This window comes from Chiloscyllium punctatum, chromosome 37, assembly GCF_047496795.1.
Source record: "Chiloscyllium punctatum isolate Juve2018m chromosome 37, sChiPun1.3, whole genome shotgun sequence".
In the NCBI taxonomy this organism is placed as follows: domain Eukaryota; kingdom Metazoa; phylum Chordata; class Chondrichthyes; order Orectolobiformes; family Hemiscylliidae; genus Chiloscyllium; species Chiloscyllium punctatum.
Window position 1 is genome coordinate 14585311 of NC_092775.1, and position 15533 is coordinate 14600843.

A 15533-nucleotide genomic window follows, 5' to 3' on the forward strand; every position below is an offset into this window, starting at 1 on the left:
TCCTTGACAACCTAATCCACTCCTCTGTCACTCCTAACCACTTCCTCACTCTCCTGTGGTACCTAACTGTTGCAAAGTCACAGGTCACATGACACCAGGTTATGGTCCCACAGGTTTATTTGAAATAGTAAGCTTTTGGAGTGCTGCTCCTTCGTCAGGTCCTCTACTGGCATTCCCACATCCAACCTAACTGTTGTAATCATGTAAGATGTAATACTTGCTCCTTTCTTTTTCTCTTTTTACTGTTTAGGACCCCAAACACAACTTCAAGGGAAAGTTTATTTGCTGTGCACAGTGTGGTCTCTTCTAGATTGATGAGACTGACCGCATACTGGGTGACCGCTTTGCAGAACACCTGCCTCTCTGTCCATAAGTTGCATGTCATTGGAGCACCCTCAGGCTCCTTAGCTTTTCTGTCCCAGCCCTGCTGCAGTGTTCTGGTGGAACCCAAACATCAGTTAGTTTTCTACCTAGGCAGTTTACCGCCATCAGGACTCAACAGTGGGTTCCCTTTGCATCAACTTCTCTCCCTTACCAGTGGCATTCCCTTTTTGTTTTGCTCTGGACACTTCACCAGCTGATCCACTTGCTACCCCTCCCCCTTAGTCGTCGACGTAAATATCATCATTTTCCAGCCATGTTGAGTTCTGAAGACTCCGAAGACTCCAAACAGTAACTCTGCTTCTCCCTCTGTAGATGCTGACGTACCTGCTGAGTTTCTCCAGCTCTTTCTATCTTTGTTTTAAGTCTCAAGCATTCGCAGTGTTGTACTTTAATTTGCTATCTCAAGAGTTGTGGGTTGACAATCTTAGTGCTTCTACAGTTTGTGTTCCCAAGCTAAGCCATGTTCAAGGAGAGACATGGTGTAAAAATTGAAGTAATTCCCAAGCCTCTGTGTGCCTTCTACTAACTCTTTCAGATTTCATACCTGGGAGTATGAAATGCCCTTGGGGTGGCAATGGACAGAAAAATAAATTGCACCAATTGGTGCAAAGTCAGTGAAGCTGCTTTTCTTTCTGTTTACTGAGGCTATACCTGGTTTAGAGCTGCCTAGTGTCAGTAGTAAACTCATTCCTTACTCTGATAACAATTCTGATGGTGTATAATAACATCTGTTGAATCAGATCTGATTGTTTCTTGTTCCATTGAATTTCATTATTTAAAATAATGCTTTTCCAGCTTGTTCGCATTCACTTCAGTGGTGGATAGCATACTTCACATGCCTGGAGGGCACAGTGAGAAAATTCAACATGTACTGAGGGAGGACATAGTCAACCCACTACGCAAGTGAGTGAGGATAGTGTTTGCAAATCTGTACCTGACAATTTAAAGCTTTCTACAGTTTTTATATTTTTATTACTTTTAATGTTCTGGTAGGAATCACTACTGATTACATCTTGTGCTACCTCTGATGGTGAGCAGCTGATCCACGAGAGCAGCAGAGTCCCCAAGTGAATTCTCAGTTCATTGCCCTCAGTGTAGTATTAGAGGCAGTAGATTAGGCCTCAACATCCCTATATCCCAATAAGGATTTCCTTCCATTTAATCATGGTTACTTATACTGAGCATGCATTTGTTCAGAGATCTGAAAACAGCATTGTTACGATTTCACAACACTACCATTGATATCCTTTTAGGTTACGAATCACCAATCTATTCCGATAAGTGGTCATAGCATTTCTTAACATCCAGAGAACGTTTACTCGGCACAGTATCTGGTTAAATAACGATATGGAGTAGAGATTGTAACAATAGATCAACTGTTGTTTATACTGGGTTCTGTGATTTCTCATGCTTATTTATACCCTCTCCCATCTTTCTCATGAGCAGACTAAACAGCAGTCTGATGAAGTAGGGCTCATTGAAAACCAATCATTTGGTTCATTTTTAGCATGGAACATGAGTGAATTAATGAGTCTTCCATCAATCCTGCTGCTCATCAGACAAAGAAATTCTCAAACAGCTGTTGTATAGTGTCTGCAGGCTTTTAACATCAGGACATTATGGTGAAATTATGGGGGTTAACTGATTAGAAACAGAATGTGCCTGTAAGCTAACACACTATAAATTAAACCAAAATCCCTTCAAGAACATAGTTTAATTTATTTAAACTGATAAGAAAAAAATCTCAGTATAATACCATTTCTAGCTAATATACAGACCGTCTAATATTCTCTACACTTAGGTTTGAAGAGTGACCACTTCAATGAGTTGCTAGAAATCTCTCTGAATGTACAGAATTTTAACCCAACATGAGATGCTGCCTTGGTGACAAAAAGGGAGCAGGGAAATTTAGTGTAGAAGTGTTCTGAAATATTGCACTTTGTAATTTTCTCTGTAACCTAGGATCCGGATTTGTAATTAAGTGTTCAAGACGCCAAGGATTAACCAACAAATCCTTTGATCCTAGGACTGGAGTTGTGAATGCAGATAAAGTGACAAAATTAAGGAAACTATTAGGATGTGACACGTTTACATCGGCAGAAAAGGGTAATTGCTTTTTTTCTTGCATAAGTAATGTTTTGTTGAAGTTGAATTAGCCCAAAATGTATGAATTTGTTGCATTTATCCTTTCTTTCCTTTTCATTTGCATGCCCTCTCTCTCCTAAACTTATCCCGACCTAGCAACCCTATATCATTTTATATTGATTTGAGATTTTAGTGGTTTGATGCTTAGTTATACAAAATAAGCTAATTTCCATACTCCATCTTCTATTTATGATAATGCTTCTCCACATCAGATATATTTTATATCTTCAGCGCATCAAATAAGCTCTTTCATAGTACTGGAATTTTCCAGCCATATCTCATCAAATCTTCATGCAGCAACTTCGTGGTGTACAATTTAAGTATTGCTGAAAAAAAAGAGACTAGGTTTTGAAGGTTTTAATCTTGCGCTCATCAGGACAGAATGATTAGAACAGATGTTTCTGTGATTCTACCCAGGTAAGTATGAAACAAAAAGTGTATCTCTTTTCAGCAATGCAAAAACTTTCTGTACTTTTTTTCAGTTCACTCATGGGCATTGCTGGCTAGTCTAGTATTTATTGCCCATGCCTAGTTGTCCTTGAGAAGGCAGTAGTGAGCAGCCTTCTTGAACTGCTGTAGTTCATGTGCTATAGTCAACCTGCAATACCGTTAGGGAGGAAATTCCAGCATTTTGACCCAGTGACACTGAAGGTATGGTGATGCATTTCGGAATATGGATGGTAAGTTGCTTGAAAGGAACTTGTAGGAGGTGGTATTTCCATGTAAATGCTGCTGTTGTGCTTAGAGATGGAACTGGTTGTGGATTTGGAAAGTGCTATCGCAGGACTTTTGGTGAATTTCTACAATGTGTCTTGTAAAAGGTACACACTGCTGCTGCTGAGCATCTCCATTAGACACTACCACTATGTCTTCAAAACTTAATGTAAATTTTATATGATTAGATGAGCTGCTCAAGATTAGCTAGTCTGTTACTGAGGGACATTATTAAAGACAAAGAAAATGCAGATGCTGGAATCCAAGGTAGACGAGCAGGAGGCAGGAAGAACACAGCAAGCCAGGCAGCATCAGGAGGTGGAGAAGTCAACCCTTCTTCAGGACTGTGTAGGTGTAAGGGGAGGTGCGGGTAAAGAGTATGGACATTATGGCATTAATTTCAACTTTTTTTTTGATAGCTTTGCAAAGGACTGCGTAAAGCATGAAACCTAATGCAAGTGATGGAATGCTTTTAACTGATCTTGCCTGGAATTTAATTAGCAATTAGAATTTCATTTAAAAGGGACACACCTCCAGTGTAGTAGTGCATTGTAGTTTGCAAGCTAAGACTTTGTGGCCTTACAGTTCAGAGTTTCAGCCAAGAGTGTTCTGCTATACGTATCTTTTCAAATACTATAATTATGTCAAACTTAAGCCGACTAACACTGCTTACATAAGTACAAACAAATTGTGCAACTTTTCAAATTTTAGATCCAGAAGAATTCATCAATGTCCTACTGCATGAAGTGCTGGCAGTTGATCCATTGTTAAAGATCAGGTAGCTTGTATAATCTTTTTCTGCTTTGTTCCTATCAATATTGAATGTTGCCAGGATCAGTTTCATAAATTACAAATGCTTATTGATACCACATCATTGTGGTCAGTTCACTCGAGTCTAGATAGGACATATTGAAGCATAATATTCATCAATTGGAATTTTTAAAATCACCATTTTCAGACACATTATGACACATCCCTGTGGCAGGTGAGAGTTAAACCGGACATTCTGGAACAGAGATAGAGATACTATCACTGCACCACAAAAGTCATTCCCTATTTCTACCACAGCCAATCACATAGAGATCAACCTCAGTTCTGGAGTACCTAACGTTCATTAGTCGATACATTTTCTTTTTTCCTCCCTAGCTGAGAAAGCTAAGGCTAATTGTAAATCTCAAATTGTCCCACTGATCTGAGTTCAGGCTACACAGAATAGGTTTCGAACCATATTTGGGAAGTACTGGTCAATGTAGCTATTTGTTACACTCAATGATACTATCTCACATTAAAGGATCTCAACCAATAACTTTGAAATGAAGGTAAATTTTGAATGTTAGTCAACAAACTATTATAACTTGGGACTTCAATTTTGACCGTTCCTTTACAGAAAAGACATCTATTTAAAAGTGGATGTTTCAATCTTTTCATAAAATTCATGAGTTGCTGCAATTAAGTCATTTCCTCTATTATCACTTGGTGTCAAGCTGTGTGATACTGGCTTAAATGCAAGCCTGAATTCAATACACAGATTTTCTATTTTATCATGGTGTCTATTATCTCTCAAAAATACTTGTGTTTTACTTTCGCTTGTATTTAGCGCTGCAGTAAAAGTAATCCCACATATTGACAGTTTGTCATTCGCTATCATTTATTCAGGGGATTAGTGTGATCACTGGTGACAAGAGGCTAATGACAATAGCTCCAAAATAAGAAATAGCTGCCCAACCATGACAAGCTGGTTTGGGAGTAGTGATGGGTTGGCATTATGTCATTATTTCACTGAAACCTACAGCAACCTCTAGAGTCCCCGGTCTTTACTGTAGCCACAGTAAGATATTGAAATCCAGAGGTTGTCAGTAATTCTACACCACTTTACATGAACAGCTAAAGTTCCCTCCAACACAAACAAGTAGAAATAAATGAAATGACAAGAATGTGCTCTTCTACACAACTAGTTTTGTTGCAAAATGTTTTGAAAAATATTACATCATTTTGAATTAGGTGTAATTGGGGTTTAAGTGATGTACTATGGTCAAATCTACAGCTATAAATAATCTCTGTCCTTTTCATTTGTGGAGTGTCAGGTTTCTCCATTATGAGATTATGAGCTTGTATACTAAAAAAACTCTTTTCTATTCTGTGTATTTATATGTGTGGTACTGTTTTTCTCCTTGGATACCTTTTTAATAGCTTTGTGAATAAAATAACTCCTTTTGTAGTGCCATTCTGATGATTTTTGCTTTTCAAAAAGAAATTTGATATTTTCGCTCTACCTTAGTTCCCATGTGAATGTTCAAACTTTTGTGTCAATGTCTCGAAAATGGAAAGTGAAGGGGAATTTCTGCATTTTGCTTCTGTTTTACTTGCCTGAGAGAATTTTTAATTGTGCATCTACTTACCTTGATAGACATCACTGTTGCGTAACACTAGGGTCTTGACATCAGACCAGCTTGATTTCAACAAAGGGGAAATTGCATTAAATTTCCTTTGAGCCTAGAGTTCCTCTTTTACATGGTCTGGCAGGATCTGTGGAGAGAGGAACAGTTAATGTGTCGAGTCTATAATGATTCATTTTGAGAATAAGGTGGTTAAATTGTACAATAAAATATTGATATTAAGGAAAGCACTATTAACACGTCATGGGAGAATGAAAGGAGATAAATCCATTACTGAAATTGTTTGGAAATCTAACAGTCTCTGCCCAATTTCTATAATTTCCTTGAAAATATACTTTTTCAAAAACTAGAAAGTACAAGCAGTATGGAAATTAGATGTTGGATTTTTGGTTCCTACAATTTATACTGAAATATTGTCACTTTGGTCAAAGTTTCTTTTTGTGATGATGTCAATTTTTATAAAACCAACAACATTTTCTTCTCCAATCTGCTGAAGCCGTGCAGTAACCTCACATTGGGCAGTAACTCATCTTGACACTTTTAGCTTCATTTCTCTTTCCATCTTGTATTTCCTGAGTGACTTGGGTCCTGACCAGAAACTATTCCTGGTATGCTATGCCGTGTGTGTCCTCACATGTGATTTGTAGTGCACTATTATAGTGTGCCATCTTGGATGATGACATTTACTTCAGGTTTTGGAAATTTCATCCTCACCTACAAATCTTTAGCATATTAATTGTTAGTGGTAGTTTTTATGGTTACCTTATAATTGCCATATTTATTGCACCCAAGAGATTTATGTAATGATATTATTCATGCTCACAATTCAGGTCTGGCCAGAAAATTCAAGAGAGCTACTGTTATCAGATAATCCTGGAGAAAGATGAGAAACTGACCGTACCAACAGTGCAGTTGCTTCTGGAAAGATCCTTTCTCTCTTGTGACTTAAAATTCGAGGAGGTTGGTTATAGTCTGTTTTCAAACTTACTAAAATCTTTTTATTTACCCCTTGATCTTTTTAGGAGTTGCAGATGTTGATATTCTGTGTAATACAAAGCAGTGTCAGAGATAAAGTTTGATGAATGTTCTTCAGTATTGCCTAGTGACTTTACCTTTTCCACATGTATAAGTAACTTATATTTGAACTTAAAAGAACCCCTCCATCCAAATACAATGTACTTCTGACCATTTGTTCATTTTCCACTAAAAACATTGCTTACTTAAATTTTGTAGATAGTTCAATGTTGCAGAACACTGCTCTAAAAAAAACCTGAATTATCAGATAATTTGAATTAAAAGTAGCCTTACCTCAATAATCAATGCTTTCACTTTTTTAAAAGCCTACCAGCAAATGATTCATGCCTTGAGTTTCTCAACTTTAAAAGTTTTTTCTTATGGTTTGTGAAGGAAGTTCTATTATATGCTGTCATGGGTGTTACAGAGAATGAATTACTCTGTTTATAACTGTTTAAAAAACAAATTCACATCGTATGGTCTACATTAATCACTGGGACTTGATTTGAATTATGTCCAGATTGATAGCATTCTCCGTTTACTGTCTGGGTTCAGTCCAGAGAACATGTACAGCCCAACCTCTCATCCATTCTTCTGTTAACGCAGAAATTCTCAAATCTCACAAGTTACAAAAAACACACTTTATTGTAATTAATCCAGCGCGAGATCAATAGTCAATAATCCAGAGTATCAATCATAGATATCGCTGAATATGCTAATGAAAGATCTCAATTCTATTAAGGTTGCAGCGTAATTTATACTCTTAAACTGGGTGATTATCTAATTTTCTCTAATTCTCATCATATGATATTTCTTTATTAATTAGGTTCTCATTAGATAATATAATAAATTTAGTATTGTTAAACCAAGCTGCTGATGTGGTTTTATTTGTGTTACTGCATGTGAACCAGATAATTAATGCTTTGTGCCATTTCACATAGGTTAAACAAAAGCCATTTATGTGACATTATTTACGTCAGTTATAGATTAATATCTAGGTTACAATCTATATTCTAGCCATTTTGTTATAGCAAACGTCATGAGAAAGAGACAAAATTCGTGCATTTCATATTCTGTTCCCATGGTCACTGAGCTTAGCCATTTTAAAAGTCAAGTTATTATTTCAAAATGGAGACTTACTATATGGAGGATTTTAGTTATTATTTCTCCAATACTTTTATCACTTCCCCCATTTAGTTGGAAACTGCTGATAATTTGGCAGTAGTGGGAAAGTAGTGAACATTATGGCTGGTGTGGATAGTGAAGTGTTTTGTGCAGTGGGCGATAGGGAGTTAAGACATATTGGGACAGCGTAGCAAGGTTTTTGCTTGCTGCCTAATCTGTATGATCTTGAGCTGTTACAGTGTCTGCTAGAATCCTCCACCACTTTGAGCATTGTTTCTTATTTCAGATCCCATCATGCCTGCTGGTTCAGATGCCACGATTTGGAAAACAGTTTAAAATGTTCCCAAAGATTATGCCCTCATTGGAACTAGATATCACAAATTTGCTTAATAACAGTAAGTATTGACTCCATGTTAGTTATTGAACAAAAGGTATCAGAAGGCAGCAATATTTTCTTTTGCTTGATGACAAGTGAATTAATGAACAGTAGCGGGAAACATACCATTTTTTGTAATTACTCACCTGCTAGTATCAATATTGTATGGTTGATGTAATTAGGCAGTGTCTGTTAGAAAGCATTGCAGATTTTTCGTAACTACTGCATGCAGTGTAGAGATTGAAATAACTTTTTTTATATCACAGACACAATCAATTATGCAGTTGATCTTGTAACCCATTTTGTACAAGTTATCCTATCCCACTGTCAGTATAGGTCCATCCCAACTCAAAACATACTTGACATCGAGTTGGGTGGGAGTGACGGTGAATGTGCTAAATGTTGAGATGACTAATAATGCATTTCAGGCTGTGTAAAGAATATGGCCATTTGGTTGTTTGTAGCTCTGAGACAGTGCTTTATATGTGGAGAAGTGGCAGAATATGAATGTGCCCAGTGTCTTCTGGACCCAACACTTCATCCTGGTGCCATAAAACAATACTGCATCACTTGCAATAAACAGGTACAAATTCTGAATTTTAAAAATTGAAAGTGAATAGTTGTGTGCAACCTGTATTAGTTATGCTTTCTGTTCTAATACTGTTCTGATATCTTTTCTTGTGACATTTCCCACAGGTTCATTCCCATAAGGAGAGGAAGGACCACCAGTTCAGAAAATTTCCATATCCAAGAGACATTTCTGCTGGATTCCCTTTTCCACGACACAGGATGGAATTGTTTGCAGTGCTTTGCATTGAAACCAGCCATTATGTTTCATTTGTGAAATACGGGCCCAGCAAACACTCATGGCTTTTCTTTGACAGTATGGCTGACCGAATTGGTAATTTCTATTATAGAATCTCTACGGTGCAGGTAGAGGCCATTCAGCCCATCGAGTCCTCATTGATTCTCCAATGAGCATCCACTGTAACCACAAATGTCACATAGTTAACCCACTTAGCCTATTGCATTTTCAAAGCAAAACGAATTGGGATTTTACAAAAGATTCCCCTTTTCATTTCCTTCCTATGTCTTCCCTCCATGTAATTTCATAATTACTTCCCAGTGGAGGAAATAAAATGTGTTGTTTGGTGGGGAGTGGAAAAGTGATAGTACTGAAGAAACTCTAGTGATCATTATCTAAATGTTTTCTAATATTGGGAACTCTATATATTGGTTTTATGTTAAAGTTTGCTGGATGACTGAATGAAGAATTGCTGCTTCTGTGGATTGTGGAAGTTAGGTCAGTCTTTACAGCATTTCTTCCGAGCTTCTCCTTTTGTCCTAATCCATCTTTAGTAACTACTGAAAAATGAGCAGTTTAATTTGATAAAGTGGACTGTACATTTGATGACATATCAAATTCTAACCTGGCGGTGAAGTAGTTGTTGTGACACCTGGACACATGCCAAATCAGAATCTCAAATTGACTCAGGATCTGTACTTATGGATTTTATGTAATTTTCAAAAATGTTTAAAATAATCTGCAATGCATACAGATCAACCACGATGCTTTGAATGGCAGAGCAGGCTCAAGGGCCTGAATGACAACTCCTACTCCTAGTATATACGTTCTTCACTACCTGTAAAACAAAGCAGTTTCTTCTTTATTCTGATATTCCCCTGAATATATCTTTTGGCCTTAACTAGATTGACTGACTTAAAAGCAAGGGCAGTTGATATATTATAAAGCAATCGTCACTTCCTACAACCCAGCATCTTCAAAGGATAAGGGCTGACTGATTTTGAGTTGATATTAGACAGTAATGTAACGATATTATGATAACGCACTTAGAATTCCACTTCTTGCTGAACAACAGATAAGCACATTAGTTTGTTTTAATAATAACACCTATCTGAATCACACCATGTTGGTTCAAGCTCAAACCCCAGGATACAATATCAGGGGATTATGGTTTTATTGAAAGTGACATATTTTAATTGGGGCATTAAATGGAGGTGTCATCTGTCTGCACATAGTATTACCTGTCCTTAGGTAGCACTATGGACTCTGGAAAACTCAGAGCACTATTCCAAGAAGATCAAATAATTCTCCTGTTTCCTGACCGACATTTATCCCTCGACTACCACCACCGTATATTAATTAATCATGGAACCTTTGTGTGCAAAGTTATAGTGCAGTTCCTTGAATTTCAAAAAGCAGTCATTTTTAATTCTAAATCCTTAGAGTATGGAGGCAGTGGGGCTATACTTGAGAGAAATCAGGAAGGTAAAAAGGGGACATGAGATAGCTTTGGCAAATAGGGTTAAGGAGAATTCAGAGGGATTTTATAAAAACAGAGAAAAGGATATTTAGGGAAAGAATAGGACCCCTCAAAGATCAGCAAGGCAGCCTATGTATGGAGCTGCAGGAGATGGGGGAACTACTAAATGAGTATTTAAGATCTGTGTTTACTGTGGAGAAGGACATGGAAGATCTAGAATGTCTGGAAGTAGATGGTGACGTTTTGAAAAATGTCCATATTACAGAGGAGGAAATGCTGGATATCTTGAAATGCATAGAAGTGGGTAAATCCCCAGGACCTAATCAGGTGTATTCTAGAACTCTGTGGGAAGCTAGGGAAGTGATTGCTGGGCCTCTTGCTGAGATATTTGTATCATCGATAGTCATAGGTGAGGTGCCGGAAGACTGAAGGTTGGCTAATGTGGTGCCACTATTTAAGAAGGGTGGTAAGGAAAAGCCAGGGAACTACAGACTGGTAAGCCTGACGTTGGTAGTGGGCAAGTTGTTGGAGGGAATCCTGAGGGACAGGATGTACATGTATTTGGAAAGGCAAGGACTGATTAGAGATAGTCAACATGGCTTTGTGCATGGGAAATCATGTCTCACAAACTTGATTGAGTTTTTTAGATAAGTAATGAAGAGGATTGAGGGTAGAGCAGTGAATGTGATCTATGTGGACTTCAATAAGGCATTCAATAAGTGTTCCTCATTGGAGACTGGTTAGCAAGGTTAGATCTCATGGAATAAAGGGAGAACTAGCCATTAGGATACAGAACTAGCTCGAAGGTAAGAGAGGGAGGATGATGGTGGAGGGTTGTTTTTCAGATTGGAGGCCTTTGACCAAATGGAGTGCCACAAGGATCGGTGCTGGGTCTGCTACATTTCATCATTTATGTAAATGATTTGGATGTGACTTTTGGTATAGTTAGTAAGTTTGCAGATGTCACTGAAATTGTAGGCATAGTGGACTGCAAAGGTTAGCCCAACATCACATGGGCCAGTTGGTGGAGGAGTGGCAGATGGAATTTAAGTTAATAAATGCAAGGTGCTGCATTTTGGAAAGGCAAATCAGAGCATGACTTATACACTTCATGGTAGGGAATGTTGCTGAACAAAGAGACCTTGGAGTGCAGGTCTATAGTTCCTTGAAAGTGGAGTCTCCGGTAGATAGGATAGTGAAGAAGGCATTTGGTATGCCTTTCTTTATTGATTAGAGCATTCAGTCAAGGAGTTGGGAGGTCATGTTGCAACTGTACAGGACATTGGTTAGGCCACTTTTGGAATATTGTGTGCACTTCTGGTTTCCTTTCTATAAGAAGGATGTTGTGAAATCTGAAAGGGTTCAGAAAGGATATTCAAGGACGTTGCCAAGGTTGGGTTTGAGCTATAGGGAGAGGCTGAATAGGCTGGGGCTGTTTTCCCTGGAGCATTGGAGGCTGAGGGGTTACCTCATAGAGGTTTATAAAATCATGAGGGGCATGTATAGGATAAATAGACAAAGTCTTTTCCCGGGGGTGGGTAAATTCAAACTAGAGAGCATAGGTTTACGGTGAGTGGCAAAAGACATAAAAGGGACCTAAGAGGCAATGTTTTCACAGAGGGTGGTGCATGTATGGAATGCGCTGCCAGAGGAAGTGGTGCAGTCTGGTACAATTGCAACATTTGAAAAGCATCTAGGTGCGTATGTGAATAGGAAGGGTTTGGAGGGATATGGGCCAAGTGCTGGCAGATGGGACTAGATTAAGTTAGGACATCTGGTCGCCATAGGGTCTGTTTCTGTGCTGTACCTCTCTATGCCACTTTATAATGTCTCAAGACTATAAATTTATTTTTTATTTTGATTTATTAAACCTGAAGTCATTTGACTCACTGAAGATTCTGTATTAAATGTTTCTGCTCTGTAAATTACTTCAAATAGGTTGCTCTTTGAGCACAGAAATTCTTTCTGTTGGTGCTTTGAAATTTGCTTTATTTGTTCTCCAGTCTGCTTTCTGTTTACACTGAAGTAAGGAAGTGTGTCTTTTATACAATACGTTATATATTTAAATCCATAATTTTGTACTCCATTTACCAAACATCTTTATATGGTACAGTCTACATTTTCTTTAGGCACAGATTGATGCCTGTCTCATTTCACTGACCAACCTGTTGTCCTCACTCTCTAGGTGATGAAAATATTCCAGAGATAACGGATTGTCCACAAATAGGTGATTACCTGCTGATGTCAGAGGACATTCTGGCTTATACAGACCTGAAACAGCTTGATGGATTTGCAAAGAGACTTTTTTGTGATGCCTATATGTGCATGTATCAAAGCCCAAGGATGTGCCTGTATAAATGATGTGCAACAGAATTCAAAAGGATGATATTGAAACTAACCTTTCAGAAAGTTATTGGAAATAGTCTTTTCTTCAGTGTTCAATATCCTTGAGTGGTAGAGATCATTGAATGGGAAGTAATAGGTCTGACAAATGCTCCTATACGATCTTCGACTGAAATGCTATGCATAACAAAATAACTTTGTACAGATGGCTAGGTATTTTGATTTTGAATTTAAACCTGTTTTAAATAAATGTCTAGTATTTGTTGTATTGACACAAGCAAGGATTTATTGAATCAGAAGATAAAGCCTAGATGCTGTTGCTGGATTTGGTAGGTGTAGTTTGGCTACAGATTGTAGCAAAGAAAATAAATTCTTGACCATATGGTACTAACAGCTGGACTTTCATGTTGGGAAATCAGACTATTATATAAACTAAATCTGCAATAACTATTGGAGAAATATCTTCCATTAATACAATTGCAATGTTATAATTACATGCACACACTCATCCTGGGCCAGACATAATTTTCTATCTGAATAAACGATGTAAGAATGAAAGAACTTATAATCTAATTTTTATGAAGCAATTACTAATTTTCCACAAAAAAAATTGTTACTAATCTTCCTGTCTATTAAATTAATTCATGCAATGTGTCCATTGGAGATTGGCAGTAAATACTGGCCTGAAGTACAATGGTTTATTTGACCATTTAAGAGTCCATCATATGCTAATAGGGTCTGGAGACATCACAAGGCTGAAAGAGGAGCAATTTCCTTTCCCCAAAGGACAATAATGAACCAGATGGGTTTTTAATAATCTGGTTGTCTACCATTTTCAAGTATGGTCACTGTTACTGTACTAACTATGATAAGATATCTTGGTTCAGTGTAAATTCATTAAAGTTTGGAAAAATTGATTGTGACAGGCCAACAATTTTCTGGGAGTGCCAACTGTGCCAGGAACTGAGGATTCAACTATCTAGTCAATGATCACCTTGACTATCCAGCAGTTAGGTAGAGAATGGAATGTTTTAAAGTGTGGTGATGGACACCAATGAGTTACCACAATTGAATCAGTTAAAAACCTGTGTTTTGAAGGTCATTTCAATTCCATCCATTCCTCTTTATAATTGTGGATAAATATTTCTATATTTTGACAAGTGGTCTTATGATAACTAAGTATAATTTAATTTGCATTACTTACCATCTCACCTTCATGACATCTCTAGAGTGCAAAGTGGTACCTGAGGCTGAACCACCTTTAGCTGCTTTATCAATGACTTCTCCTATATCATAGGGTCAGAAGTGGGATGGTTGGTGATGACTGCACAATATTTAGCACTAGTCCTGACTCCTCACGTACTGCTGAACTAGTCCATGTCCAAATGCACCAAATCCTGGGTGATGTCCAGGTGTGTGCTGATAATTAGCACTTGTCACAGGTGCCAGACAATACCTTTCTCAAACAAGAAAGTGCATAACCACTGCCCCATGACATTCAGTGGCATTGCATTGTTGAATTCCCCCCACTTTCAGCATCATAGTGGTGGGGGTGTGCTTACCATTGACCAAAAACTGAACTGGACTAGCCATATAAAGACAATGGCTACAAGAGCAGGCTAGAGGTTAGGCGTCCTGCACGGAGTATCTCACCTCCTGACTCCTGAAAGCCTGTCCATTAGTGGTATATATTAGAGATGTAAAGATTTCCCTTTGCCTGGTTGAGAACAACTCCAATAACACTATAAACTTGACATCATCGATAGTGTCTCCATGGTTAGCTGTGCTAGGGACCAGGGTTTGATTCTAGACTTGGGTGACAGCGTAGAGTTTACACATTCTCCCCGTGTCTGCATAGGTTCTCCAATTCCCTTCCACAGTCCAATAATGTGCTAATTGCCCTATCGTGTTCAGGGAAGTATAGGCTAGGTGCATTAGTTATAGTAAATGCAGTGTTACAGGAATTGGGTGGGGTGGTCAGTGCAGACTTGATGGGCCAAATAGCCTCTTCCTGCACTGTATGGATTCTATGAAAAGCAGCCCAGTTTATTGGCATCGCATCCGCAAGTTTTCACTCACTCCGCCATGGTAGCAGCAGTGTGTATATCTGTAAGGTACAGAAATTCACCAAGGTTCCTTACATTGCACCTTCCAAATCCATGGCCATTACCATTTAGAAGGATAGTGGCAGCAGATAAATGGGAATACCACCCTGTGCAATTTCCCCTCCAAGCTATTCACTATCCTGATTTGTAAATATATCACCATTTCTTCCATGTTGCTGGAGCAAAAATTTGCAGTTCCTCCTCAACAGCTTTGTGGGTCGACCTGTAGTAAGTGGACTGCAACAGTTCAAGAAGGCAGCTCACCATTACCTTCTGAAGGGCAACAAGGGGATGGGTCATAAATTCTGGCCTAGATAACATCCCATAAATGAGTGTCAGTGTTTTGGTGATGGCATGTAATGACTTTGCCGTCCATCTATGAAAAAAAGCAACGTAATTGCTTGGTTGGACATATTTGTGATTTTAGCCATACCAACAGGCAATGAAGTAAGTTTTCTATTCACCAATCTCCATTAAAGCAAGGGAGAGTTAGTGGATTCAACAATCTGTCTTCACTGTTACCAAGCTCGATATAGAAAAAAAGATTTGCTGCTGCTCTAATGGTTGTGGAACTCTATTTGCTAATACTGTCAACAAAGAAACCAATTAAAGTGAGCAGAAGTAACTCTAATATATCAGATTTGTG

General features: G+C 38.1%; 2 protein-coding genes across 4 annotated transcripts in view; one reads left to right on the forward strand and one right to left on the reverse strand.

Annotated features, from left to right (window-relative positions):
* LOC140462888 (glutathione hydrolase 7) overlaps positions 1–5769 on the reverse strand; it is a 121991-nt gene extending 116222 nt beyond the window's left edge. The window contains exon 1 of the mRNA XM_072556324.1: positions 5643–5769. The gene's annotated coding sequence lies outside the window, so the exon portion shown is untranslated. The remainder of the gene's footprint in view (positions 1–5642) is intronic.
* cyld2 (cylindromatosis (turban tumor syndrome) 2) overlaps positions 1–13350 on the forward strand; it is a 32713-nt gene extending 19363 nt beyond the window's left edge. For 2 of the 3 annotated variants that reach the window (XM_072556320.1, XM_072556322.1), the window contains 8 exons: positions 1180–1287; positions 2411–2490; positions 3955–4021; positions 6470–6599; positions 8065–8173; positions 8583–8737; positions 8851–9055; positions 12625–13350. In XM_072556320.1, coding sequence (XP_072412421.1) covers positions 1180–1287; positions 2411–2490; positions 3955–4021; positions 6470–6599; positions 8065–8173; positions 8583–8737; positions 8851–9055; positions 12625–12800 — 1030 coding nt within the window. In that variant the 3' untranslated portion in view covers positions 12801–13350. The remainder of the gene's footprint in view (positions 1–1179; positions 1288–2410; positions 2491–3954; positions 4022–6469; positions 6600–8064; positions 8174–8582; positions 8738–8850; positions 9056–12624) is intronic. The other variant, XM_072556321.1, reaches the window with a different exon arrangement.
* The last annotated feature ends 2183 nt before the right edge of the window (positions 13351–15533 follow it).